This window comes from Pieris brassicae, chromosome 2 (assembly GCF_905147105.1).
Source record: "Pieris brassicae chromosome 2, ilPieBrab1.1, whole genome shotgun sequence".
Classification (NCBI taxonomy): domain Eukaryota; kingdom Metazoa; phylum Arthropoda; class Insecta; order Lepidoptera; family Pieridae; genus Pieris; species Pieris brassicae.
The window spans coordinates 3,696,342-3,723,513 of NC_059666.1; the positions used below are offsets into that span (position 1 = coordinate 3,696,342).

A 27,172-nucleotide genomic window follows, 5' to 3' on the forward strand; every position below is an offset into this window, starting at 1 on the left:
AAATACTGTGTACGAAAAAGAAAGGTTTCATCGTCTTTTCGCTGAAACTGAGGGTAAATTATAATAATTTTTAAATTAAACTTCATAGATGTTATCATCTATTAACAAAGGTGTTAAGGATACGATGTAAGTCTTACGTAGCCAATTTGCCAAATTGCTTACTATTAATATTACATGCTGTGATGGATATTTTTGAAATAGTTACTTTGAATGAACAAATGCCTGAGGTTACAAACGATCGTGTTAAAGATAACCTTGCCATCATGTCGAGTGATGAAGAAGATTCTTTCAATCTCGTAAAGAAGCGTAAAATATACTTCCCTGGAGATTCGAACAAAAGTATTAGTTTATCGCCTGCACGCTCGGACGAACATAATAATGACGAATGCAAAGAACCTATTCCAATAATTCGTAAGTCGAGAATTAAAAACAATTATACTGAATCCGATAGTGATAAAGAAGAACCAAGGAACAATGTCGTAAAACGCGACGGTAAGAAAAAATTTAAAGAAAAATTTCACAAATTCAAAAATAGGAAATCACATTCAAAAACTTTGAATGGAAATGACACTGGGGATGAATTATCTCAATATAAAGAGGTATTTCTTTATTTCATTTATTATGCTGATTTTTGTATTTTATATATTTTTCTATAATCCTTGTTTAGTGGTTATTTTATATTTAAATTATCTTATTGTTATTAAATCATTGACTTATATTATACAGATGTTCTTGGGTTTACTATAATTAATTACTAGTTAACTATAATAATAAAATATTGTACTACAAAAATGTAAATTTTTAAAATCACTATTTTTTGTCACATATTTCATTATTAAACAATATTTTACAGAATGTAGAAGAAACATCAGCATACATTAATTTGTCAGTGTGTGATCCTGATGAATCTGATGATGAAGGAAATAGTATAACAGCCATAAAGAAATTGATTGGTTCTAAATCTAACTTACCATCTGTGAAATCAAAACCAATACGAGTAAGTAACCATTATACTATTGTTCAATTGGTTGAATTAAGTAATTAATTATAATTTTCTGGGACTGATAAACCCTGAAAATAAAAATATCTAGTTTTTGTAGGCAAGCAACCAATGGGTTGATAAATTACCTAAAAATCTGCTCAAAAACCTGATTTCTAGGTATTTTCTTCCAAGATTGCAATGATTTTTAAGTAAGAGTGATTCTCTAGCTTCAGTTACATTAGATCTACAAAAAATCCTTGCTTACATAATTAAAATACACTGTTGTGGGATCTTATTAATAATAATGCTTAAACTCATTTAAAATTGAGATTTAAATGAGTTTTAATGTAATTGCTTTAGATGTCAGCAAAAGAAGCCATGGTAAACATGCAAAAAATCAAGAGTGAGTCCAACAGAATGTTAAGAGAAAAAGAGGTTTCTCTTCCATATCACCGACCCAAAGCATTATCTCTTAAAGATATTATGAATCGTAGAAAACCTGCTGTTTCCAGTGATGGAAAAACATTACCTATTAAAATGAATGAGGAGCAATTAAAACACTATGCGTAAGAATGATTTTATTTACTATACCTAATAAAGTACTACTGCCACTTGGCAGCACAGTATGATTTACTGATATCTATAGTATTCTATAAAATATGGTGAATTTATTTATATTTATTACTTACTAATAAAATTGCTGATATATATAGCATAATTGATTATTTACTAAAATAATAGGGAAGATCCACTTTGTAGAGGCATAATATTCATACCTTTTCAGAATGATGTTAGAGGAGAGGCAAAAAGAAATGATGGAATTGTGTAAAAGTGAGTCTGACAAAGACAATGAAGAAAAAGAAAATTCAAATGTAAACAAATCAAATCAAGCAAATGAAGAAGATGAAGATAATCAAGTTGACACAGAAAACATAGCACAAGAGAATGATACAAGTTTTGACCAAATTGCTGTTGAAACTATTAGTAATCATAAAAGTAAAATGCAAGATGAGTCTTCCTCTCCCTCCCCTTTAAATAACTTAGAAGAAAGTTGCAAACAAGATATAATTGTTGATATAGTTGAACATATCTCAGAAAATGGTACTCAAGAAAAACTAGTAGATGATATTGTAACTGAAAAATCTAATTACTTTGTACATACTGATGTCAATGACAAAATAGTAACACATACTTCAGTAGATGATAAACCTAAAGACAAAGAAAATAATAAAAAAAATAATCAAAATAATGACAGTCAGATGATATCGTTGCATTATGAAGCTATAAATTTTGATTCAGAAAAACCATGTACAAAAACGAATACTGCACAGGAAATCACTGATGGGGATATAGATACATTCTCAGATAGTGACTTAAATTGTGAAGATCTAGAGACTCTTATTGAAAATGCCGAGATTGTCACAGGTAATAGTACTGCGTATTAGCAGTTCCACATTCTTTTCCTATATAATATATATTAGATAAGACTATATTATATAATAAGATTAATTCAAAACATTTTAAAATAGTTACGTAATCATTTAGGGATATTTCTATCTACCTTAGAGTTAAGTAGTAGTAAAATATAAAGTTTCAATATTTAACTGTAAAATATATTATATAGACTATAATCTATTTCTTTCAGATGATACCAAGGTAAACAAAAGTATTGTAATTAAACCAAAATTAACGGGTGCTCCAGGTATGGTTATTAGCTTAGATGATGATGATGACTCTACTGGAAAACCTACAGGCATAGAACTACTAAAAGAAAGGTTTACATATTTTGCTAAGCTGCAGAACCAGGAGGACATGGAGAAAGATAGAGAGAAAAAGTAAGTTCCTCAATTTTTCATTATTATTTAATTATAATGGAACACATCAAATATTTATTGACAAATGTAATGCAAATTTTTATATTTTACAGATATAAGCCAGGCACACAACATATTAAGTTAAAACAACAACTAGAAGAAGAAATTGCTGAGCAAAGGTCTCTGGAATGGACTAAACGGCTTGAAGAGGAAAAAATATTAAAGTCAGAACAAAAAGAGGTTTTGGGAGATGATTCCGTTGAGGATATTGACAAAATTGAAGCAAAACTCGAAGGTCTTGAAGAAAAGGATACAGTTGAAGGTGAAATTGATGATAGTGCTGACGATGATATTGATGAGGGTGCCGATGAAGGTGAAGATTTAGTTGAAGATGATGTTGATATGACCGATAAACCGGCAAAGCGTAATCCAATGCTTGATGATGAGGCCGAAGAATCTGATGATGATGATGGTGATGAAGTCGATGAAGAAATTGAAGCCAATGATGATCAAGATGATGAGGAAAGTGACAGTAGCAGTGAATCAGAAGAAGAACTAGAACAACCGAAGGCTAAGAAAGGCCGGATCCTTAAGGCTTTTGAAGATTCTGATGATGAAGATGTTGAAAATAAAGATGAAAATAAATTACTTGTGGAGCACCATGACGATAAAATATCACAAGGTATTGTTTAACATAGTAATATCTTCATATTACGATAAAAAAAAGATGGATTTTCAACAAAACAAACAATTTTAGAGCGAGATATAAACCGATACACGTGAATTCGAATCAAAAATGTATCTTTTTTTATTTATGAGACAGGTCAGGTATGAGTCGACGCAGCGGTTTTAAAACCAATATCAATTTTTTTTAAGGCGTCATTTCCTTTATTTACATACTAGTGGACTTGATAGACGTTGTCCTGCACACACATATAAATATACACAATACAAAAATATTAAAAAAGTAATTATAAATCTAAATAATTCAACAATACACTTGAACTCAAACATAAAATTTCATTTACAAGAAGATTTTCTTATACATATACATATATTTTTCCATACTACATATTATCAAAATTATTGTAGAACTATATTGCCGCAAAGTTGTGAACGTCGTAAAAGGTAATCTAGCTATTTAAAATTTAACCATGGTCGCACAGATTAGCAGAAATTATGTCTTTAAAGCATGTATCAAAGAGTAATTTTTAACTAAATATTTTCAGATGATGAACTGCAATTAGCTCAAACAAATAAGTCTTCAGAAGATCTATTCCCCAGTCAAGAGTGTGATGTGCTGATGTTAAGCAAAAATAATGAGGGAATGAATACTGAGGAGTTGGGCACATTTTCTATACTCTCACACACTGATAAGGAAAATGGCCCAATACCTATTATTTGTGAAACCCAGAATGATAATGTGAGTTAATTTATTTTGATGAAATTCTGTAGTTTTTGATGTGATGAGAACATTTAATGTGTTTTTTTAATTATTAAAAAATAATTTCCAGGCAAGTTTGGATGATATAGTTGGTATGTGCTCCGGTAGTTTCTCCCAAAGTATCATAGTTCCAACTCAAACATCTCAACTTACACCATCTTTAGAATTCACTGATGATGTTGTCGCACTTTGCACTGGAAAATTCTATGATAACCAATTTGTTTCTCAAATAAATGAAAAGGACTTGTCATCAACAGAAAAATTGGACACCGAAAGCTCAACAATTCCAAAGGAGTTACTGCCGACTGCAAGTTTGGACACAGAAGGCATGCCAACTTTACAGTCAGATTTAGGACATATGCCTAAAGAGAATAACTGTAATAAAGATATTGAAAATTGTACCATAGATAATATAAATATAGAACAAAAAAGTAAGAGAGAAGAGACTCTTTTAAAATCTATTTTAGACGAATTAGATGAGCCAGAATTCGATAAACCTAAGCAGTATAAATTTTTCGCACCACCAAGTGAAATTAAAAAGAAATTAGTGATTGATTCGGACGATGAAACGGAACAAGAGAAAGAAGTTAAAAAGAAAAAGAAGAGACGGAAAGAGATTCGGGCTTTGCAAATATCAGGTATGTATATTTTGTTAAAACACAATGTGACAAGCTTTATAAAAGTGTATTTTCGTGATAAGCCGACAAAGCACGCGAGCCCAAATTTTAAAGTTACTAATGCTTGGTATACACATAAATAAATACTAGCTTTAATGTGACAGGCATTTACAGGAAAACCTAACATACGCAAAGGAAAAAAATATGTGCGTGTATTAGTGTACACACGTAAGAAGTGAAACTTCTTTATGACCTTATTTTTAGAAAAACAATCTACTATATGCAACGTTACAGAAATTGGTTAAATAAACTTAAATTAGATAAAGTTTAACAAAAGGCTTTTATTATCATAGGCATGAATACAAATAATACAATTATTTCATTTTACCTTATTACTACTAAGATTATTACAGAATTTCATTAACTGTAATATAATTACTATTATAATTGTTATCGTTAACGGAAAAATGTGACGGTAATATTTTTTCCAACGCCGATAAAGTAGTTTTACTTCAAAAATAAAATCAATTAAAGTTATCTTTACATAAGGGCTGGTCAAAGGAACAGCTTTATCACAATCCTGGATTTAGTTACATACAATTTAACTGTTTTGGGTTCGGCACAGGAAGCTCATTAAATACTTGCTTTAAAAAATATACACAAAAGATAAAAAAAAAACTTTGATAAATGTTAATTTTTATTACTTTTTTAGATGATGAGGAAGAAGAAATAGAAACCGACGAAGAAAATGAATCAGATGGTGATGTCGGTGAAAAGCTTTATGAATATGATTCAGAGGAGAATGAGGTAAGTTAAATTCTAAAGAAGTCCAATCCAGAGGAAAGATTGAAAGAAAAATATAGGGGAGCGTTCGAGTATTACGTAACGAATTGGGGGGGGGGGGGGAGGTCCTCTTGTAAAACGTTACGATGCGGGGCGGGAATTGAATTACGCGTTATTGTTTATATTATTTGGTAAGTTTTAGGTATAAAGAGTCACTTGGGGTGGTCACGAAACGTTTCACTATTGGGGGGGGGGGGGGGGGGGTTGTGTCAAGAATCCTAAAATTGCGTAACGTAATACATGAACGCTCCCTAGGGGATGTATTGTAGTCACAAATATTTGAGTTCATTTTTATTTATTTACACTACAATATAATAATAAAAAACCTAAATGTTTGAAAAATAAAAGTCTAACCGTACAAGCCCGGGCAAGTTACTTTTAGATTAAAAGATGGACTAATTAAGTCCATCATATTATCTCCCAAAAGCAGTGTTGGCATTAGCGTGCCGTCTTTGAGGTCGTAGGTTCTTATCCCCGGCTGTGCACAAATGTACTTTCTTGGTGCGCATATCAAATTCCCTTGTACGGTGAATGAAAATATCGTGAGGAAACCGTTATGCTTTAGATTCATACAGTAGACGGCGTGGGTCAGATACCAAAGGCTGGTCACCAACTTGTCTGTGAAAAACAAAGGTCACAAAACAGATACAGAAAGCTGAGGCCCAGATATAAAAGATGCCACTTTTTTAAATCCCTTTGCTATGTTAGAGGGTTTATGATGATGATTAAGATATCTTTATATATATATTTATAGGTAGAAGTAGTCCAGCCTAAAAAAAGGAAGATGGAGTTCTTTGAAAATGAAGCAGAACTGACATCAGAGGATGAATGGGCGGGGTCTGGTGATGAAGATGAAGCCGGTTTGGACCGGATGGAGCGGGAAGAGGGAGACGATGATGTATTCAACCAAGGGAAGCTGCAGAGCGAGTTGGGGCAGATACATATGTGAGATCTCAATTATTTGAAAAACATTGGATTTCCTAGATATAAGATGAATATTTGTCGCCAAGAATCGACATTAAGGCCCGTATTCTATAATATCAATCAAACTTAAATCTAGTTTTAATAGCCGTCATATTTTACTTTTTTATGTAATAGGAAGCAAACGGACAGGAGGCTCACCTGATGTTAAGTGATACCGCCTCCCATGGACACTCACATTTCCAGAAGGCTCGCAAGTGCGTTGCAGGCCTTTCAAGAATTTCTACGCTTTTTTCTAGAAGGACCCTAGGTCGGAATAGGTTCGAAAATACTTCAGTGGGCAGCTGGTTCCACATAGTGGTTGTGCGCGGCAAAAACTGCCTTAGAAAACGTTCAGTTGTGGAAATGGAATTTTATGTAGTCTATAAAAAAGTAATACATACATATAAAATACGTTCCTTTTGTTACTTTGACAAAAGGATTTCATTTATTAACAAAATATAAAATTTTTTAACAATGCAAATCTAATAAAAAAAGAGTCTCAGGAAAATAAGCTAAATAAAATATTTATACAGGCATTGTGTTTTGTCAATTCCTTCAACTGACAATAAAAGGTCAATTCTAAATATCAAAGCAAGCATCTATCTTAGCCACTGGGGCCTTCAGGTCAAGCATTCCCTATAGTAACAAGGAAGAACACAATCTTCCTGCACACATGCTTTTTAATCGGGAAGAAAAGTTCCCAGCTTCAGCTTTTGTTATCAATAATATTAATTACAGGCGAGAAGTATTAGATCAGGACAAAAGGGAAGTTCGTCTCATACAAGAGTTGTTACTTGAAGACGCGGATCTCGGTGATGGGCATAGACAAAGGAAATTTAAATGGAGGAATGTTGGTATGTATACTTTTAATAAAATTTGTTATAAATATTTAATCTGCCCATCTGCCACGGGTTTCTGTGGTAAAGACTTACCAGGGGAAGCACTGAAAGCAGCTGGAGGAGGCCTTCGTGCCACAAATGCAAGCTGTACAAGAAGACAGCCGTGTAACATAACCTTCTAAAAGAACTCTTATATACATATACTAGCTGACCCGGCAAACGTTGTTTTGCCATGTATAATATTTATAGGAGCATTTTTTTAGTTCAATAATAATAACTATCTCCTATAATAAAAAAATAGGGGTTGATCGTAGAGCGGTGGCAATAAAGGGTTTTATGTATTTTTGTATGGTCATAAAAACTAAGAACAAAAAAAATTGTCTAAAAAATAAAAATTTGGGATGGACACTCCTTATCACTTAGGGGTTAGAAATATAGATAGTAGCCGATTCTCAGGCTTACTGAATATGCATAAAAGATTTCATAAGAATCGGTCGAGCCGTTTCGGAGGAGTATGGGAACGTTGTGACACGAGAATTTTATATATATAGAGATATTTTTGTAAACTTTCTCTTGTACTGGCTGAAACAAAGGCTTTGAAATTGATAAATTTTAAAGGGGACCTGATTCACAGATTATATATACCACAGAGTAAATTAATTTCTTCACTTTTAATAAATTTGGTATATTAATGTATTCCATTAAGATAATTTATTGATTAAGAGAATCTCTTATTGTATTTTTTTTTATTATCAATACTGTTTAATAATTTTGAGGTTATATAACCTCAAAATTAAACGTTTTTTTAAATGTTACAAATAACGTAAAATTATCTTCTTTTCAGATGGTGAAGAAGAATCAGGTACGGTAGCAGATGAGTGTGATACGCAAGAAGAAGAGTTTGAGTCAGAGGAGATGTGGCGAAAACAGAGGCACGAAAGGGAGATATTTTTGAAGAAAATGGTATGCATATGTCAAAGTTTTTATTTAAATTTCTATCCAGATCAAAACAAAGTTGGAATATCGGCTTGGAGCAAATTATCTGATCAAGGCCACTGCTTTTAATGATTAAAACGATTATTTAAATAAAAAGTTCTTTGAAAATCCCAACAGCTGACTATAATTGTCTTCAATATGTATATCGCTTAGAAACAAAAATGTCTTTTCTCGTTTATAGTTTATTTTATTACAGTTTATTTAGTTACTCTTATGGTAAATTTATTTGATGCTTTCATAGTACAAAGCACTTTTTTGAAATTACTAGCGGACCCGATAGACGTTATCTCGTCTTAACTATGAATATTAATTTCGAATTGGTATAATAACTAAAAAAATTTCTCAGAAACGAAGTGTTTATTATCCTAATGCTTTATGATAAACAGCAGTCTTCTTTCTGGCGCGTATATAAATAGTTTTGTTGGTATTCCGACATTGGAACAGGTGGCATATGAAACTGGTCATATGAAAAAACATTTGTTGATCTGTTTGTATTTTATCAATATAATAACTACGATTGAAGTATTTATTTTAAACGAAATTCAATTTCTTTTATCCTCTTTGACGATATTTGCAGCACGCATCTGACAATGTTATGTCCAACGCCATAAGGTTACATGAAAAAAGTTTGAATTGTAAAGGCACTGAAAAATAAATTTGCCATCGTAACAAAAGTATTCTTAAATTTGTCCAACCGAAATTTGTCAAAGCGAAATTGGTCCAACCGTTCACGCTTGATGTCGTGACCAAGGCAAATAGGGATTCATATATATATATATATATATATATATATATATATATATATATATATATTGTTTACGTAGTAAAAGAAACTACACGTCGAATTGGTAAAAAGTCGGTTAAAAACCTTTTATAGAGAAGCAGTGCCTTAAGCGTAACCCTGAGATTAGGGAATGCAATCCCGACTCGATATCGTGAATTCGAGATTAGAAATATCAATCCGGCGGGATCCCGAAATTTTCGATCTCGTATAGTTTAAAAAAATAATTCACGTGACTGAATACGATGAAAACTGCATGTTTGTGATAGTGAGGTTAATTAAAATAAAATATTATTTGAAAGAAAACAAAAGCCTTTATCCTTTAACATTACGAACTAAACAACTAACAATTTCAATTACATGAACATAATCAAAACAAAGTAGGTATAACTCAAGGAGATTAAAATTGGTGATTTTGAAAGTAACTTCTAAAAAAAGAGTATCTTCTAAAGTGTATCAAGAGTGCTATCTGCTAACCGGCATCTAATGTCCATTGAAATGTAACCTATGTAATGTGCAATGTCGCGTGAAGCGTCCCGAGCGGATGTGTGTAGAATCGCTGACCATTGCAGCCCAATCCCGTCAATCTCGAACGGGATCTCGTCATATTATTCTTCGGGATTGATCCCGAAAAATTACACGGGATCTCGCGAGATCGAGATCCCGCGAGATCGGGATTGCATTCCCTACCAGAGATCGTGCACGTGCATTGAATCACGGTGCACGAATTTAATTGTATTTTTATGTGCGCACTTGCTACTCCTAAATATTTTGAGGAAAAGCCCACAGACGGCTAACTGTCTATTAAAATATATATATATATATATATATAATAAATAGTTTGACATCACAAGAATATATTATACAAAACCCATCCAAATTTCTTTTCAGCAAGAGAATGGCGAAGATCTCGATACGAGTATAAATAGAACAACAATTATCAAAGCGAATCTGTCTTCGAGAACTATGTCTAACCTCATAGCAGAAAGTAAGCAAAGCCCGGTCGAAATGGAATGTATTGAGAAGAAAACTAAAGATATACCCAGTCCTAAGAAGCCATTTTCCATTTTAAAGGTACTATTTATTTATAGAAACTAGATATTTAAATTTATACCGGATTAATACGGAATTAATTGTACTTAAATACGTACGTATTGGAATTAAAAAGTCGACAATGTAAAATCGACTGCTTTACCAATTTTGTAATAATAGTTTACCATAGTAAGTATTCTCCCCTTTATGTAGAAATTTCTTATATTTCTAACTACATATAATGTTTTCTTTTCATTAGTAGTTAAAAAAAAGTATAATTGTCATAATTTTAATCAAATATTTAATACAATTACAGCAAAGCTACCACGGGTCATTCTTAACTCGAGGTCGTGGAGCGCTCGCAAGACTGGCTGCTCTCGCGACACCTTTAGTTGTAGACGAGGAAACACCTAAAGTCCTCGCTTCAGCGCGAGGCAACTTTGTCTTTACTGCGAAGAATGAGGAACCAAAGGTATAGAATACTTATTCCAATTGATTGTGACTTAGAAAAACTTTCCCATAATAGAAACACAGTAAGGGATAAGTTTTGCATAGTTCACAGTAGAAATGTTTGAAAAATAATATGAAAATTTAATCTAAAAGTTGATGAAAGTAAGTAAGACTTGTAGAGCATCAATTTTGAAACTAATACATCATACTAAAATCATAAATTTAAACTGTGTTACCTACATGTCGAATAGAAGAACAACAGACACCTCTAGAACATTGTATTTCACGAGGCTAGTTCCTGGAATGTTTTATGTAAACTGGGCGAAAAACAAAATATATCCCGTTAATAGCAAGTTATGGTTTATGTTTAGTCTTTTCGGAAAGAGAATCGGCGCCGGCTATACAAACTTAATTTAATTCTTAATTACGTCATTTTATTTATTTATAAAAAAAATCTTAGCCGGTATCAAATTTACTATCGAAATAAACTGACATTGCAGTGTGGAAATCTGACAAAAGGGTAATTTAACATTGATGAGACCTCAAATACTACGACAGTTCTCTTTCCACACAGATTCTAATTAATTTTTTAAGGCATATATTAACTTAAACTCAGGTTATAATAAAAAAACAACCTACGGGTTTTGCTGGTTCCAGTATAAGTAACATAAACTAGATACAAAACTGGTTAAAATGAATGCAATTTACAAAAACATATGTTTATAAAAATACTATAAACACCTGTATCTATTCATACCTGAATTTATATCTCTTAAGTTATTGATTTTTATTTTATTTTATTATTTATTAATCTCTAAACATAATCTTCTAAACATATTAGCTTTTACCTGAACGTGATTATTTTATATTTCTCTTTTCCCAGGTAAAAAAACGCAAAGCTGAAGCAACTGTAGGCACACCACAACTTATTAAGAAAATGAAGACTGAAGAATACAAGAAAACACTGTTTGAACAACTTCGCGACTAAAACTATTTGTATACTTGTAAATATTACTATTTTAATATATGACATATAACAGATCTTTTAATAAAACTAATTGTAAATATATCTTGGTTTTACTGTACATCAATTTCGCCGACACTCTCCCACATTTCATATCACATGATTCATGCAATATTAGTTAAAAAAACAATCTGTGTAGTCAATGTAATGGCTCCAATGGTATAATTAAATCTAAGCAATGTAAAAATTATATAGTGTGCCGATATGATATCCAAAAATAAAAGAACATTTATGATCTACATTGTAATTACAATTCATCAGAAGTGTGTAAAATATATAACGTCACCAACTAAAAATAACAATTATATTCATATGCTTAAAGATCTGAGAACTTAAACTATATTTAATAGGTACTTTATTAAAACTCGTTTATTTATGACAATCTTTTAATTTAATTCAATTTATATGCCATTTTCTTCAGTTAAAATAGATCTTAGATAGAATATGAATATTACGTAGTAATAAAATGGTCTCGTAAACATATATATTATTTATAAAGACAATATAATCCCGTTCCCGAATAAAAATCAACATCACGGAAACCGGTGTTCACTAACAACACAACATTTAAAATAAAACAAATCGTATTTATTTTATTTTAAAATAAGTTAATAACAGACTACGGTATTATAATAAATTATTAATTTTTATCGTTAAAATCTGAATTCTTTTGAATTTCTTAAACATTTAATTCCAACTGGCAATTTTTGCAATTAAGTCTTTAAGTTGGCTAAACTGTTATAAGGCGTATCCTTCCGTTTTTTATCTTTCTCTAACCTTTGATAAACAGATTCATCCTGCTCACTCGTGTAACCTGCACCCGCATCCCGCGCGTCCTCTTGTCCTCAGTTTTCTCGTGTCTCGTTCAATCGATGCCCTTTTCCGTGGGGTTGTAGTGCGGTGTGGTAGAATTTCTAGTCTTTTACAAAATCTCAAGAATTACTAAAGTATACTTATAACAGCTTGAAAGATGGCTAATGAACTAAAAGAAATAAATGATATCGTAAAAAAAAGCAAAATTCTGCTTTTGGACATCGAAGGGACTACAACGTCGATCAGCTTTGTTAAGGTAGGTCTATTTAATTGGCCGGCCGGTGTTTTGTTTTAACATGTGTTTTTCGTCGGTAAGAGACGCCTTTACATTATGTTCGCAAAAACAATGATTTAGACTTACTAGAGTAACTAACTCATCATCACACTTATTAAGGTAGAATAGTGTGCAAAATGGGCGCGTTTATGGATTCGCAACATGGAGGACAACTTCAAAATGGTACCTCTAATATTTAATGTGGTTTTAATATAAATTTAATTATTGTTATAATAACGATACTATCAAGCTTGTTAAGGTGATTGAATTACCCAATGGTATTTTTGTGTAAAAACACAGCTTTTAGTTAACGTAATGAGTTGCTGGATCGATGTATTTCATGAACGTCATGTTTTCTTTCATAACAATGATATATTTTAGTATATTATTATTTCAATTCAAACAAGTTTCGAAAATTTCGTTGTCTTGATTTGCCGGCAGGAACAGCTGTTCTACACAGCTGGCAGGTAAAAAAATGTGGAACAGTTTACATGAATAGGTGCCGTGGTTGTATAGGCTGTCCTTTTTTATCTCGCGTCATATATGAAATCAAGACAGAGAAAAAAATGAAATCATGTTTTACGATCGCGCGTTGTTAACGGAAGTGTTGTCGAGACGATCATTCCATGCGTTTTTTGCAGACAACTTTTACTTTTCAATGCAATGTTGATTTTTGATAACAAAATACAATATTACAATTACGATTGATAACAAACCAACAATACTTATAACAACATTTCTATTCCATATTTTGTCGTTTCTTATTTAGTGTTGTTTATCTAAGTAATTAATATACGTTTTTTTAACTTTTTAAATATTATATGCACAATTCACTCTGTATAGATAAATATGTAATAAGGCTTGTTTCATTATATATATTTTTAAAATAAAAAACATAATATCTACCTAGTCAAATCTTTAACTAACTTTAACTTTCTTAGTCTGATAAAATAACAACCTGCAGCCAGATATACTCTTCTGTCAATATAATAATAATATATTTAAAAAGTTGTGTTTTAAATACCTGCCATCCCTTATAACCAAGATTTTAAAAAAAACATGCTATATTCTGTATTTACAATTTTTTACTGACTTCAATTAATACCTAAGAGAGGAGGCTATTAACTGAAAATTAATTATTTTAAAATATTTGATTTCATGAGAGTAGGATGGATAATGTCCTATTTTTATACATTATTTCTATAGGTAGGTTCACTTTTTAGTATCATCATATTTTTAATAATTAAATAACAGTAAAGAAAATATACATACCAGATTAAAGACAATAATATTACACAAAAATATTATCTACATTGCTTGTGCAATGAGCTGAATAAATATTGGCGGCCTAAACAATAACATGGAAAATATAATTTATTCAATAATAACTGACAAGGCCAATTATGTACTATTTTTAATAAACTTTTATTATTATGACTTATTTTTTTAAATTTTACAGGTCAGTTAAAAAGTATCATTTTCTGCTGGATAATAATAACCTCTTTGGTTTTCTGCCATAGAATATATCTTACTAGCAATATCATAGTACCAGATTTTTGTATAGGAGTAAATTACGAGTACTGTGTAGGTAGTTAGGGAAATAGTAATTTCGAGACTTATCTGTAAGCATTTAGCATTTAATATGTATTTACGTCAGTAAATTGACGTTCATAAGTGTACATTGTGTTACCCTATTGATGAATTCAAATCTCAAAATAATATAGAATATAGAATTTTTTTGATATGTTATTGTTGATTCCGTGACGTAATTAATGTATGATACCAAACCTTTTATCTCTTAAACCATTGCTTCGTAAATAAATACTTAAGTTTTTTTAAAAATATAGTTTAAAATTATTTAAATGAACTAGGCACTGACACAAAAACATCGCAAAGGGGTTTAATCTTGGTGCTTGACCAGCCACAAGACCCACACCACAATACATATTTAATTATTTAAAACGAAAAATGTATATTAATAAAATAAATCTATAAAAATAGCATAATGATCCAATATTTAAGTTGTTACTTGCTATGAAGATTTACTAGGTGAAAGTTACATATATACGAGTAGATAGTCAACAAGTCATGTTGGAGTAAATAGTTCTTATATTAGTGACAGTGTCACTGGTATCTTTTTCAAACGGAAAATGGGTTAGTGTGTAAATAACGTAATTACATTACGAAAAGTATGCAGTTTTCGTAGTATGATGACTAATAATAATAATACCTTACTAATTAACACCAAGCTCCTTTAATGGCAAATGCTAGAAACAGCGTAGTAAAACATAATATCTTAACTACACAAAGCTAAGGAATGTATGTTAAAAAATATGTATTTCTAGATAGCTGGCAGTAATATTTAACATATAGAGATTAATAAGAACTTTATAGTAGTGAAGTAAACGCCTTCAAGTGGTAAATTAACATGCATTAAATATTCAGTGCATTGTGATCTACACAGGCTGGTCTAGCAGCCTAGCCGGTTTGGGTAGCGACTCCGTAAGTTCGTTAACCCACCCCACTATAGTGTATGCAGTTTCACTATGCTCTGCTATATATCTAGTTTAACACGGCAATTTTACATATAGGAAAGCATTGCTGCGAAGCAATGCATTGACCATAGTTTTATATTAATAATAAAACCCTGCCCCGGGTTTTATTGATAATTGTAATAAAAAAAATGCATGTTGGAACTTTATTCTGACGAGCAGCAACACAGTACAATCCTGATCTTACAATATAACATCTTTATGTAGGAAGATTTTTAGTGAAACATTTGTACACGGTTTTTATGACTTTTATAAAACTAGTTTATTACTTTAGTTATTTTAAAAAAATGTGAAGCCGTATCGACTAATAGACAAATTGGAGTACGGATTTTATTATTTAAATACAGTTTATGTATGGTCCTCACCATTCGCGAAATCATGTATAAAAATTGTAAAATGTTTAGATCAAATATATTCTATTACATACTAGTAAATATTTATTAGAAATTATAAAAAACTTAATGCTAAAAAACTATGTATCTCTTCATACTGCGTTCAATATTCGTGTACTATTTTATCGTGAAGTCAGAAATCGGATACTGGGTAGTCATTTATGAGTCGTCGAACGTTAGAAGTGTATAATAAGCATTTTAATCCTGTAACCCTAAAAAATTTTGTCGAGACCTAAATCACAGCGGTTTACTCGTAAAAGCGTGCGACTTTCGCAATGTATACATGGTGATGCATCTGCAGAGGCCTTGTTTCAACTAATCGAGTTGGTTTTAGTGGTTTTTGCTCACCAGGCACTCTGAGAAGCAAAGAGCGTGGAGGGGGTTCAGCCGCGTTCCCTGCTCTTTTCAGTACAGTAATTTAATTTCTTTTCACAGCTAAAAAATATACAACTTATCTATACTAATACATTATGGGCAGAGATAGTCAAGTACTATGAAAAACGTTTGACTTTATCACTAGTAAAGTAGTATTCAGTAAAAAAAAGGTTCGTATCTATACCAATATTATAAAGAGGAAACATTTGTGTTTGTATGTTGTAATGATTTCACACAAAAATTACTGAATCGATTTATAAAATTCTTTCACCATTAGCTGCATCACTCACTGAGATAGGATATATTACTTTTTTTAAATATAGGGATCCCTAGTGAAAGAATTATCCATAAAAAATCTGTCATCAATTAATCTGCACTGTGGAAACTATTGACGATAGAATAAATTATAGAACGTATCAATCAATATCTTCAAAAAAAAGTTTTTGTTTTACCCATGAGCAATTGAATGTTGGCATATCCCGAGTCGGAACTCGAAAATATTATCAGAAATGTATATTCGTTGTAATGTAAAATCTATATATTGCTTTGGTATTAAAAACTCAGTAAACTAAACTTTTATGATAACAAAAATATATCTACTATATTCCGACTTAGTACTCTTCACCGGAGACCGGTGTCAATGCGAGTGAAACCGCGGGGTATTTATTACTAGTTTTAAATAAATTCGTTGTGGATGAAAATGAAATAAACATTCATATTACACGCATGAAATTAGGCCTCATAAAGCCTACCTATATTAAGTGGTTAAAAGGTTTGGTGGTTTAGTTAGGAGGTTTTGGTGGGCTACTGTTCACCTAGTTTTCCCAAAGTATTCCTGCTAATCTATGTTTATGACATATACGCCATTAGAAATAAATATTTTTATGATAAGATGGTACCAGTTAGGGATAGAATCTTACGAAACTATAATGATGATGACAATTTTTAGGGTCATCGTTATCATTTACGCTATAATTATTATTTGGTTACCAAAATAATATTTGCCGTTTGAGAAGTTTTTTTTGTAGAAACTGATTAATAATAATACAATTAAATTTATTGCCTTTAATAAAAGGAATAAACTACATTGCGGAACACTGGGGTATAACATTTTATACCCCAGCAAATCTACTTTGATCCATATGTCGATCGTGTGCGTGAGTAACCTAGAGTAGGTTACTCACGCACATCCTCATCCTCGCCTCATCTTTTATAAGAGATACGGCCATCCTGTTTTTACCGACGTTACGACATCACTGTATTAAAATAATATATATAAATAAATGGCTTATTATTTTATTGCTATTAATCCGGCCTCGTACGGAGTGTTGACAATCTACTTGTGATCATGGATTTCCCGTTCTTCTATATGATAAAATGCAAGTACACAATAACTAATGCAATATATGTGTAAAAACTAACAACTTATCAAACTATTGAACTGTTTCTAATTTTAAACTCGAAAGAAATTGGCATGTTTGTATTGAATACCGTTGATTTGAACAATGATGTTATATAATTATTGTTTTTCTATATTCTGGCTATTCTTTAAGGAATGGTTTTGTCAATTTTGATTTAAATACAACATAACATAACACACACATAACAATTTTAGATAAACATATTAAGTTCTATGCTAAAATTATAAACATGAAAATTTTATTTGAAATTATTTTACCAATAGAAAGCCACGTTATTTGTGTCATGTCTATATATTAATCCGAAATTAAGTCTTTCGTGAAGGATTTGCAAAGTCTGAGAAAAAGCAATTATTATTATATTCACCAATAACTAGGAAGGTTTTGGAATATAATTTTTCAATGTTAAAAGTCACTTGGTAAGCCGGGTGGATTGCTTGTTTTAGATAAAGATCTTTGTGTTGGAAGATACTAGTTATAATTTATTTTTTCTCTAGGACAAGTTGTTTCCGTATGCTGAAGAGAATGTGAAGACATTCCTGGAAAGTCAGTGGGAGAATGAAGATGTAAAGAAGGCTGTGACTGCATTGAGGAAGCTGGCGCTAGAAGATAAAGAGAAAAGTGTTGAAGGGGTTGTTTCTATACCTGGAGAGGTAATTTTTGTCCACCTTCTTTAATAGAAATAATCCAATAATCATTAATCATCTTTGTTTTTATTTTCATTCTCAAGTTTCCTGAAACCACCCAGCGAATATTAAATAAAATCTTTTATTATATCTTACCCGCCAATAATTAAAAAAAATGTTGTTTAAATATACAGATTTTGAGGATACTTCTGTAATTCAACTACTATTTTGTGAAGCATATAGACACAGATTAATGTTTGTATTGGTAACTTTTGGTGTCGTGCATTTTTCTTTATTATATTTAAGGGATAAGTTGTATGATGTCTCCAGAAGAGGTGAGGTTCTTCAGAATCTAATATGGAATCATATTAGTCAAACTGTCCTATATTTTTTCAGGATGCATCAAAAGAAGACCAGATTGAAGGACTTGTCAAAAATGTGAAGTGGCAGATGTCTTCTGACCGCAAAGTTGGTGCTCTGAAAGAGCTTCAAGGTTTGATTTGGAAGCAAGGCTATGATAAAGGAGATATCAAGGGCCAGTAAGTAATTATTAGTAACATATATTAGCCAAAAAGTTGTGTAGGTTAGTTGATGACTGCAGACGCTCATAACGTAAAATGTATGTATGTATTACCAACACAGAACCCAATCAGAACAATTTTACTTAGTATTGGTTAAACTGTATTATGTTGTAAACACAACTTTTAAAATGTCATCCTGCTTTATGGGCAAAAACGTTATATATGGTTGGTCTAATTTTAAAAATGTTCATGTTCATTAGAAATCATGTCTGCCTTCCGAAAAAACAAACAGTGGCGTACAACCTCTAGGTCTTGGTCTCCTACATCTGTAACTTTGTCATGATCACTTTTTTTAAAGCAAGTAGATGATCGGACTTCTGTGCCGGACACGCCATTAATTATTAAGTCTAAGGCATGTCGGTTGTCTCACATTTTTTTCACTGTACAAGCGAGTGTTATTTGCGGACGGAGAAAATCCATTGGACCACATTCGTGATTCTAATTTTTGTAAATTGTTTGTAAATCTTAATAAGGTATAAAACTTAATTTTACAGCGTTTACGACGACGTTCTACCAGGATTGGAACAGTGGCGAGCTGTTGACGGTCAGAAGATCTACATCTACTCTTCTGGATCAGTTCAAGCTCAAAAATTATTGTTTGGACAATCCCTAGCTGGAGACCTGCTTAAGTTTATTGATGGCCACTTCGATACAGCAGTTGGTGCTAAGCAGGAGGCAGCAAGTTATAAGGCCATAGTGGAGAAAATAGGTTGCAGTGCTGAAGATGTGCTGTTTTTAACTGATGTTGTTAAAGGTATTTGACAATATTTTAATATATTTGAATAATTCTATTTTTAATTTATCATCGTTTTAGTTTAGTTTGTTTTTTTTTTTCCTGTTTAGTTTTGTCTTAATAAATGTGTATAACATGTATTTTTGTTATGTAATTTAATACTTTTTTTTCTTTACTCACAGTGGTTGCCTGGAAGTGATCGCTTGTAAGCGATAAGGCTTTTTGATTTTGATTTTATTATGTTAATTTTTTTTAATTTGTAGTGTAACGAAGTGTAATTAAATAAATAATAATAATCGAATTTTAAACATTTTTCTGTGGAATTTGTTGAGAAATTTTTAAAAATTCACAATTAGATGATCAACCTGAGACATTATGTTGCCATAAATAACACAAAGGCTTTTTTTAACTTTCTCGAGAGTTTGTATATATGTTATCCATTAAAATAGTAATTGCATCTAACATTGAAACTGTTTTTGCACTGCATCGTCTGGTACGTTGTATAGTGCGTTTCACGAGATAGTTTCCTTCGCCGTTAGGTTGTTAGAACTGTAATCAGTGTTTCTACGGTTTGAAGAAATCAAACAACCAACATCCGGGGTAAACTACTGCATACAGATAAATTACCTTCATTATGAGGCAGACATTTGGTTTAAAGATACATGTTTATTCGCGCTCCGTGGGATGGGAAACTGGATAAAATTACCCACGTTTCATAATAATCCTTTAGCCATAATTTCATAGTTATGAAACTCTATAAAGGCTAACGAGGTTGTAGAAAATCTAAATCATGAAATTCGTGAAATAAAAAAAACCATTTTTTACGTCAATAATTTATTCTTTTACTATATGTGGGATCGTCTGAAGGTCCTACATCTGAAACATGGCTTTCATCAGTATCATCAGATGTGTCGGTATCATCATCTAATTCAATTATAAAATTGTCAATTTCACTTTTTACAGATATGCATGCCATCATGGAGATATTTACCATCAAATTTTTTCACGTGGTCGCATTTATTTTTACACTCTTCAGCAGTTATACTTGAAAATGCTTCTTCGGTAATTTTTACGATGTTTTTGCCTCTTGCCCTACATTTTTTTCAGCGACACGTCATTTTAGTACTCTCCATATTAATTCGATAGGATTAAGGTCGCAATGATAAGGTGGGAAGCCCTACTACTTTATGACCATGTTTTCCAAGCATCAGGTCAGCTTCATATTTAATTGGTTGCTTGTGCTTTTTCACAACCTCATATAATTGAGCTTTTACCATTGTCGGCAAATAAGTAAGACCTTTACTTTTAATCCAATTCTGCATTTGATCTTTCTTACTAGACATAGTTTGTGCTTTGTTGACACCTATCGTGTGGTAGGATGCATTTTTCATTACAATTAAAAATCGAGGAGGAAATTATTCCTGTTCATGTCATCATGATAATCTCCCGATTTAGAATGAGATCTAAAAATTAATTTAGCATTGGGTATAAAACCCATCTCTCCACCAGTATGTACATCAATCGTGGCCCCTTTGAGTCAGATGATAGAACACCTTTTTAGTTATCGCTTTGCCAACATTTTCCGCCGCAGTGTGTAGAATGAATACCTGTGTGTCTTATCCAAATAAGTAACGATCGATTGTCTTGTAAATCATTTAAATATCGAAATCGCCATGCCATGTCATATCCATTAATACTTTCCTTTTGCATTGACATTTTTTGAAGAAAAAAACCATCTTCGTTATCCTCCAGAGTAATACGGCTGCCCTTAAAATCAATGTCGTAACTCAAGTAATATTTTAGTAAAGAGTAGGCAACTCCGTTCTAACACACACACACACAAATCGTCAAGGTGAATCTTGCGGTCGACTTTTTCCAGCCGTTGAATTTTGGTTGACAGTACGTCAAGCAGCCACTTCTCCTTCTTTGGAAATTTGGCTACAGTTTTTTTCAGATATACCTGAAGACAAAAAATACAAAACAACCTGTATTTGGAATGCAATCTGAAAAACAAAACTTAACATTTTTAATTCTTGTGAATTTAGGTAGTATATATGATATTGTCGGGAATTTCATGAGTTTTTTATTCGAGGCTGGCAATCCTATTTTGCTTACCTGTCATGGTGGCAACCATTAGTTGGCAACAATTATTATTATTACCATTTTTCAAGAAACGATTTCACCTTCAAATCATAAGTACCAGCATTCTGTCTTTTACTCACAAACAAATAGACTAAATATATACGTTTTTAATTACAGAAGCGGAAGCTGCCAAATCTGCTGGTCTATACACAGCTCTTGTCACAAGAGAAGGCAATGCACCACTCACAGATGAAGACAAAAAATCATTCCCTGTGATTCAGTCATTTGGGCAACTCACAGTCTCAAACAAACGCAAGACCGATCCTCAGGTGCCATATTAGATTTGCATGCTTTGTAGTAGGTGAGGTTAGTAGATCTTGGTTGGAATGTGGTTTTACGGAAGCGATAACTAAGAATGAAAGGGGTGTCAAAGTAGCGACACTGGTTCAATACTGGCAACCAACCCTTTTAGTCTCATTTATCATTTTTATATGATGTTAATATTTCTAATAATTTAGATTTTAAACGTAGCGTTTCGTCAGCTTTATTATATTGAACACTGCTTTGCCATCCTATAACTCCTAACTGTTCATTTAATGAGTTTGAAGCACATTAATTAGAATTTGTATGCTACCAGTAACATAAGCATAGCCTGTATTTTGGTTCACTATTACCTAATTGAAAGTTCTTTTAATTTTTATCACTTACTATTCTACTTGACGGTACGTTATCATACATGCTTAGCCTGTAAACAAACCTTATTCACTCTCGAGTGTATAAATTAACAAATTCGTGTTTCAGAGTCATATTTATGTACGTTTCTGCTTTTATCTAAAAAGTTGGTGTTATATGTAGATTGTTGTTTGGTGATGGTCAAAGGAAAATAATATATATTTTTTAAATATACAATTTAGTAAACCATGTGACTATTTAATCACTTTTGTTGTTTTTGTTTAATAAAATGTTATGTTTAAAAAAGCTATCTATTATTTATTTACCTCCAAATTTGTACCATATTACTGATACATGCTAATTGTATTATACATTGATATCTAAGTTAATTATGAATAAATATTTGATAGATGATTTATCAATTCCTTGTAAAAATAATTTTAAGCTATTACCTTTGCCTCATCCTACTGATTACTATTAAGTATTTTCACTCTTTTGTTTAATATTGCAGGACGAACAACCCGCCAAAGTTCTTAAGACTGATATAAATGATGACGTAAAGACTGCGACTGAATCCGCCGAAGAAAAAGTGGTGTCACCTACTGAAAAGGTAGCAGAAGAAAAAATGGAAGTGGATGATGCCGCTGTTGAAGCGAAGAGCGAGACAATTATTGAAGAAATAACCGATGCTAAGGATACTGATGCTCCAGTTTGTGATATTAAACCAATTGTAACTGAAGTTGATGATAGCCAAGAGAAAGAAGAAAAGATGGAAACTGAAATAAATGGCAGTGTTGCTGCTGAAAAGTCAGAGGATAAAAGTTCCAAAAAGGCAAATGAACTGTCAAAAGACCAAGTGGTTAAAGAAGACAGTCCTGTCGCGGAGGAGACCCCTCCTGCGGTAATCACAGAAATAGAAGAAATTACAAACGAGAAGGAATCGCTTGCTGATGCTGCTGAAATAATTGAAGGGCTGGAACCGGTTGTTGAAGAACCAGAAACGGCAGCTGAAATAGATAACTTGCAAAATGTAGGTGAGGAATTGGAAAAAGAATGTGACGAGATATTATCTAAAATGAAGAATGTCGCAAATTTAGAAAACATGAAGCCTCTATTAAAACCTATAATTGAAGAATCGATGGAAGTCGAAAATCATGTACCCAGTGAAGACGATAAAGTTTCGGATACTAAAGTGGAATCAAAAACTGATATTCAGCCAGCTGATTCTGAAAGCAAAGAAAATAAGGATGTAGAGGAAAAAGTCGGAGAAAGTAAAGAAACTAAAGTAGTAGAAGCAAGTGAAGACAAGAGTATTTCAAATGAGCCTATTCCTGAAAAGTCAAAAGAAACAAATGGAGTTGATAAAATTGAAGTGGCCACTGACGAAACTGAAGTTAAAAAGGAAGACGATCCAAAACCTACGGAAGACGTAACGGAAACGAAAGCCGAAAAAGAAATTGTGCCGAAAAATACAAAAGAGACACAAGCCGAACCAGAAAAATCAGAATCAAATGACACAAAAGAAACGAAGGGTGAAAATGAAGTTCAATTAAATGGTGATGCGACAAACGGAACTGAAATTAGCCAAAATGGTGTTGAAAAAGTAGAAGAAAGGCTTTCTGCAGAAAATGGAAAAGAAATTAACGGTTCAAATGGCACTAACAAAACAGCAGAAGAAATTAAGTCTGTTTCGGAGATCAAAGTGAAATCCCTCTCAAAGGAAGAACCTCTTCCAGACCCCATAGAGCAAGCGACAGAGGCATAAAATACTTGTAAGTATTTATTTCATTTTTAGTATTCCTACAGGTATATTTATAATTACACAAAACATGTTAGCTGAACACATTTCAACACACAAAACAGTTCAGGTTATTCTCTTTTATACAATTTTTTATTTATTTACTAAAGACTAATTTAATGGAGAAAATTTAAGGAGATCAGTCTGTTCGGTCTGAATAATTAAACAATATTAATTCTGCCTATTTCTGAAAAGGTCAAACACTGATGCTAAACTCGATGTTCGCCTTGTCTCATTTATCTATTCCATAGTAAATTTTATATATAAAATATACTTAGAAACTGTCATTATAGCAACATTTCGAACCGTATAAAATCCTTTCTCACTTAACCTTAGTCTGGTTTCTTCGGTTTGAATAATATGTGTTGTCAGTAAAGATGAATAAGAAACACACATGCCTACGGCCGAAGATGGAGGCCGCATATAAAGACTACTGACTACTACTCTAAAATCTTGACTTATACGCCTACATTACAAAACATTGCTTTATTATTTTATTACTTCAAATCTTACGAATGGTACACAAAATAATGTGATATTTTACAATTAACTAAAATCCTATGTAATATATTTTTATCATGTTTATGTTTACCATAGAAAATACTTAAGCCTGGAAAAGTCAAACTATTTCATTAAAGATAACTGCTAAATCAAGTCGGATGAAACAATTTAAAGTCTAGGTCTTAAAACGATTGCTAGTCACAAACACATGTCCTTTCAAAAGGCTAAAACTTTAAATATAATTTCAGATTGTAAAAGGTGGCGCTGTGTATCGTGGGGCTCAAGACTGAGGCTATTGACATCACTCACTAGTTCATACATTATTTCTAATATTTCTCTTTGAAGAAGATACATTTTACGGGATTAAAACGCGTTTAAATATATCCTAAGTATACTATTTTAATTGCCCTCACTCTTAACTTAAGTACTTTTTTGTCTCTTTCTGTCAAATTGAATTTATGCGATGTAAAAAGACGAGTAAGCACTTTTAAAACGGTGCAATTAGATCAAGTTTTAATAAATAATAACCTACTTTACAGCTTGAAAAGTTCAAACATTACCTAAAATAATATATGCTAGGAGACGGACATTAGATCAGTACAATGATTTTAAAAGTTAACGCGTTTTAATCCCGTAAAGTAATTTTTATCATTTTACGTTTATCCGTATGGATGAAGTGATACTTGCAATAATACAATACTTAAAATTACGTAAACTGCTGGACTTGTTAAGTCCTGTTTCCTTCACTTCCAATTTTTAAACAGGTCCTAAAATGTTAGGTTTTAAACTAGTTAAAGTGACGAGCCTCTTTGTAAATACGATTGAAAACAAATTGTCTATGCTTTTGTGTCTTTTATATCTGTCGGGAGTTTTATAAGTACATTTTAGTGAGTAAGCATAGATGTGTTGTTTTCGATTGGTTTTCTCATTTTTACGTCATATTCATAATTTTAAGATAGGCTAAGGACAGGTTAAATTAGGCGTTTTGTTTAGAATAATAGCGTTTACGCACAGTATTCAAGGCGTTAAGCCGTTAGAATCTCGAAAATCCTATAGTATTATCTACATATTAGTGTTTAGCATTACCAGCGGCACGCTAAGGAGGCCTTTTTTGTCATACGAAATCGGCTAAGTGAATTTGATTTTGATCGAATCAAAATGGCCGTGTCAGCGTACCGCTGGTAGAAAATGTTGCCAATACAAAAAATCCTAATGCCGCGTAATGTATGAATAATGAGACTAATTTTATTAAGACTGCTGTCCTTCAGTTACCAGTGTACACACTGATCGATAAGGTTTAATTCTAAGTACTGTGGATCTTTTTTGTCGTAAGTCATAGACCAAAAACATCAATTTACATACGACTGGACTAATTCTTATTGTTTATAAATGTAATTAGTTATGACAGAAAAATGAACCGATTATTATCATTGTATTATTTTTTCTACTGGGTTTACACAATGCGAGCAAAGTCAGTCAAGTCCAGCTTGTAAATTGAGATTTGTGGTCAATTGTCGATATTCATCACACTGCCAAATCACTTGCCCCTACATTTGACGTCAGTTTACAATTTTTTGTTGTGATATTGAAAATAAGACTGTATATTAGTCATGACTGGGCTGTGTTGTTTTGAATGGATGACTAATATAGTGCCATAAACTTATCTTACCAAAAGTAAATTGCATTGGGACAGTAAAGTTTACAGCACTATACTATGTAGGTAAGATATTTTGATACTCAAGTATCACAGGGTTTCTTAAGATTCAAGACATGAAATTGATAATTATTTTTAGCTATAAAAGGTTTTTACTCCTTGTTGGGAAACCCTTAACTCATATCGCATCACGAAGCTAATTAAGGTATTTGTATATATGGTTTATATGGCTTTTGGGATTGTTATATGAATTGATTCAGCCCTAAAATTATCACTTAAATGAATTATGAAGTTTTTTCAACGCAAAAGGCGTTCGAAGCGGAAGCTTTTGAAGACCCAAACGGCAATACAATCTACTATAGCGGGCGGGCTAATTCTACTTCCACAGGATCCTTTAGTAGACTGTACGTGTCTGAAAGTAGACTGGACAAATACTAGTCAAATATCGATGTGTGAGCCATTCTTTGTATTATTTTTATACCATATATTAAGTTCTAAATTGTTCCTCTTTAGTTGTAAGGTAACGGATCGTTATTGTTAAACTGACATCAAGTGTTAGACAGTTCCTTTCTTAGACTGATTTATACCTATCACAATACGTTTAATTTTCGTTTTACTATTAAAATGAGGACTTAATTACAATTATTTCTTGACCGCTTATTTTTTTTAGTAAGACAATATGTGCTTTTGTTTTTGATATATTTTGACATTAGATGCTTACATAACTTTAGTTATTTGATAATACTTCCTTTTGTGTATAAAATAAACGTGATTTTTAATTACTGAGATAATATAATGGATGTAGAATTTCTGATTTGTTTTTTATTTATCCCTTATAAAATAGTGAGAGCAAAAACTGCTGAATATTTTCAATATTAGGTGTGGGTGGAATAACACAATACGTAATAATTACATA

General features: G+C 31.9%; 1 protein-coding gene across 1 annotated transcript; it reads left to right on the forward strand.

Moving 5' to 3' along the window:
• LOC123720204 (claspin-like) lies at positions 1 to 27,070 on the forward strand. The gene is made up of 22 exons (XM_045676741.1): positions 1 to 599; positions 854 to 997; positions 1,343 to 1,548; positions 1,767 to 2,407; positions 2,628 to 2,817; positions 2,910 to 3,478; positions 4,026 to 4,219; positions 4,311 to 4,878; positions 5,570 to 5,664; positions 6,455 to 6,645; positions 7,402 to 7,517; positions 8,347 to 8,465; positions 10,171 to 10,353; positions 10,628 to 10,783; positions 11,645 to 11,746; positions 12,756 to 12,854; positions 18,107 to 18,262; positions 18,632 to 18,774; positions 19,311 to 19,570; positions 21,809 to 21,960; positions 22,815 to 24,075; positions 24,851 to 27,070. Exons 1-21 carry the CDS (start codon positions 183 to 185, stop codon positions 24,066 to 24,068), a joined length of 5,955 nt encoding a protein of 1,984 aa, XP_045532697.1. The 5' UTR covers positions 1 to 182; the 3' UTR covers positions 24,069 to 24,075; positions 24,851 to 27,070.
• The last annotated feature ends 102 nt before the right edge of the window (positions 27,071 to 27,172 follow it).

Bases quoted from the DNA above. Each gene is read 5' to 3' on its own strand.
- LOC123720204 (XM_045676741.1), top strand. From the start codon at position 183: ATGGATATTTTTGAAATAGTTACTTTGAATGAACAAATGCCTGAGGTT. The intron at 18,263-18,631 runs GTAATTTTTGTC...ATATTTTTTCAG, and splicing joins TTGTTTCTATACCTGGAGAG to GATGCATCAAAAGAAGACCA. The intron at 18,775-19,310 runs GTAAGTAATTAT...TTAATTTTACAG, and splicing joins AAAGGAGATATCAAGGGCCA to CGTTTACGACGACGTTCTAC.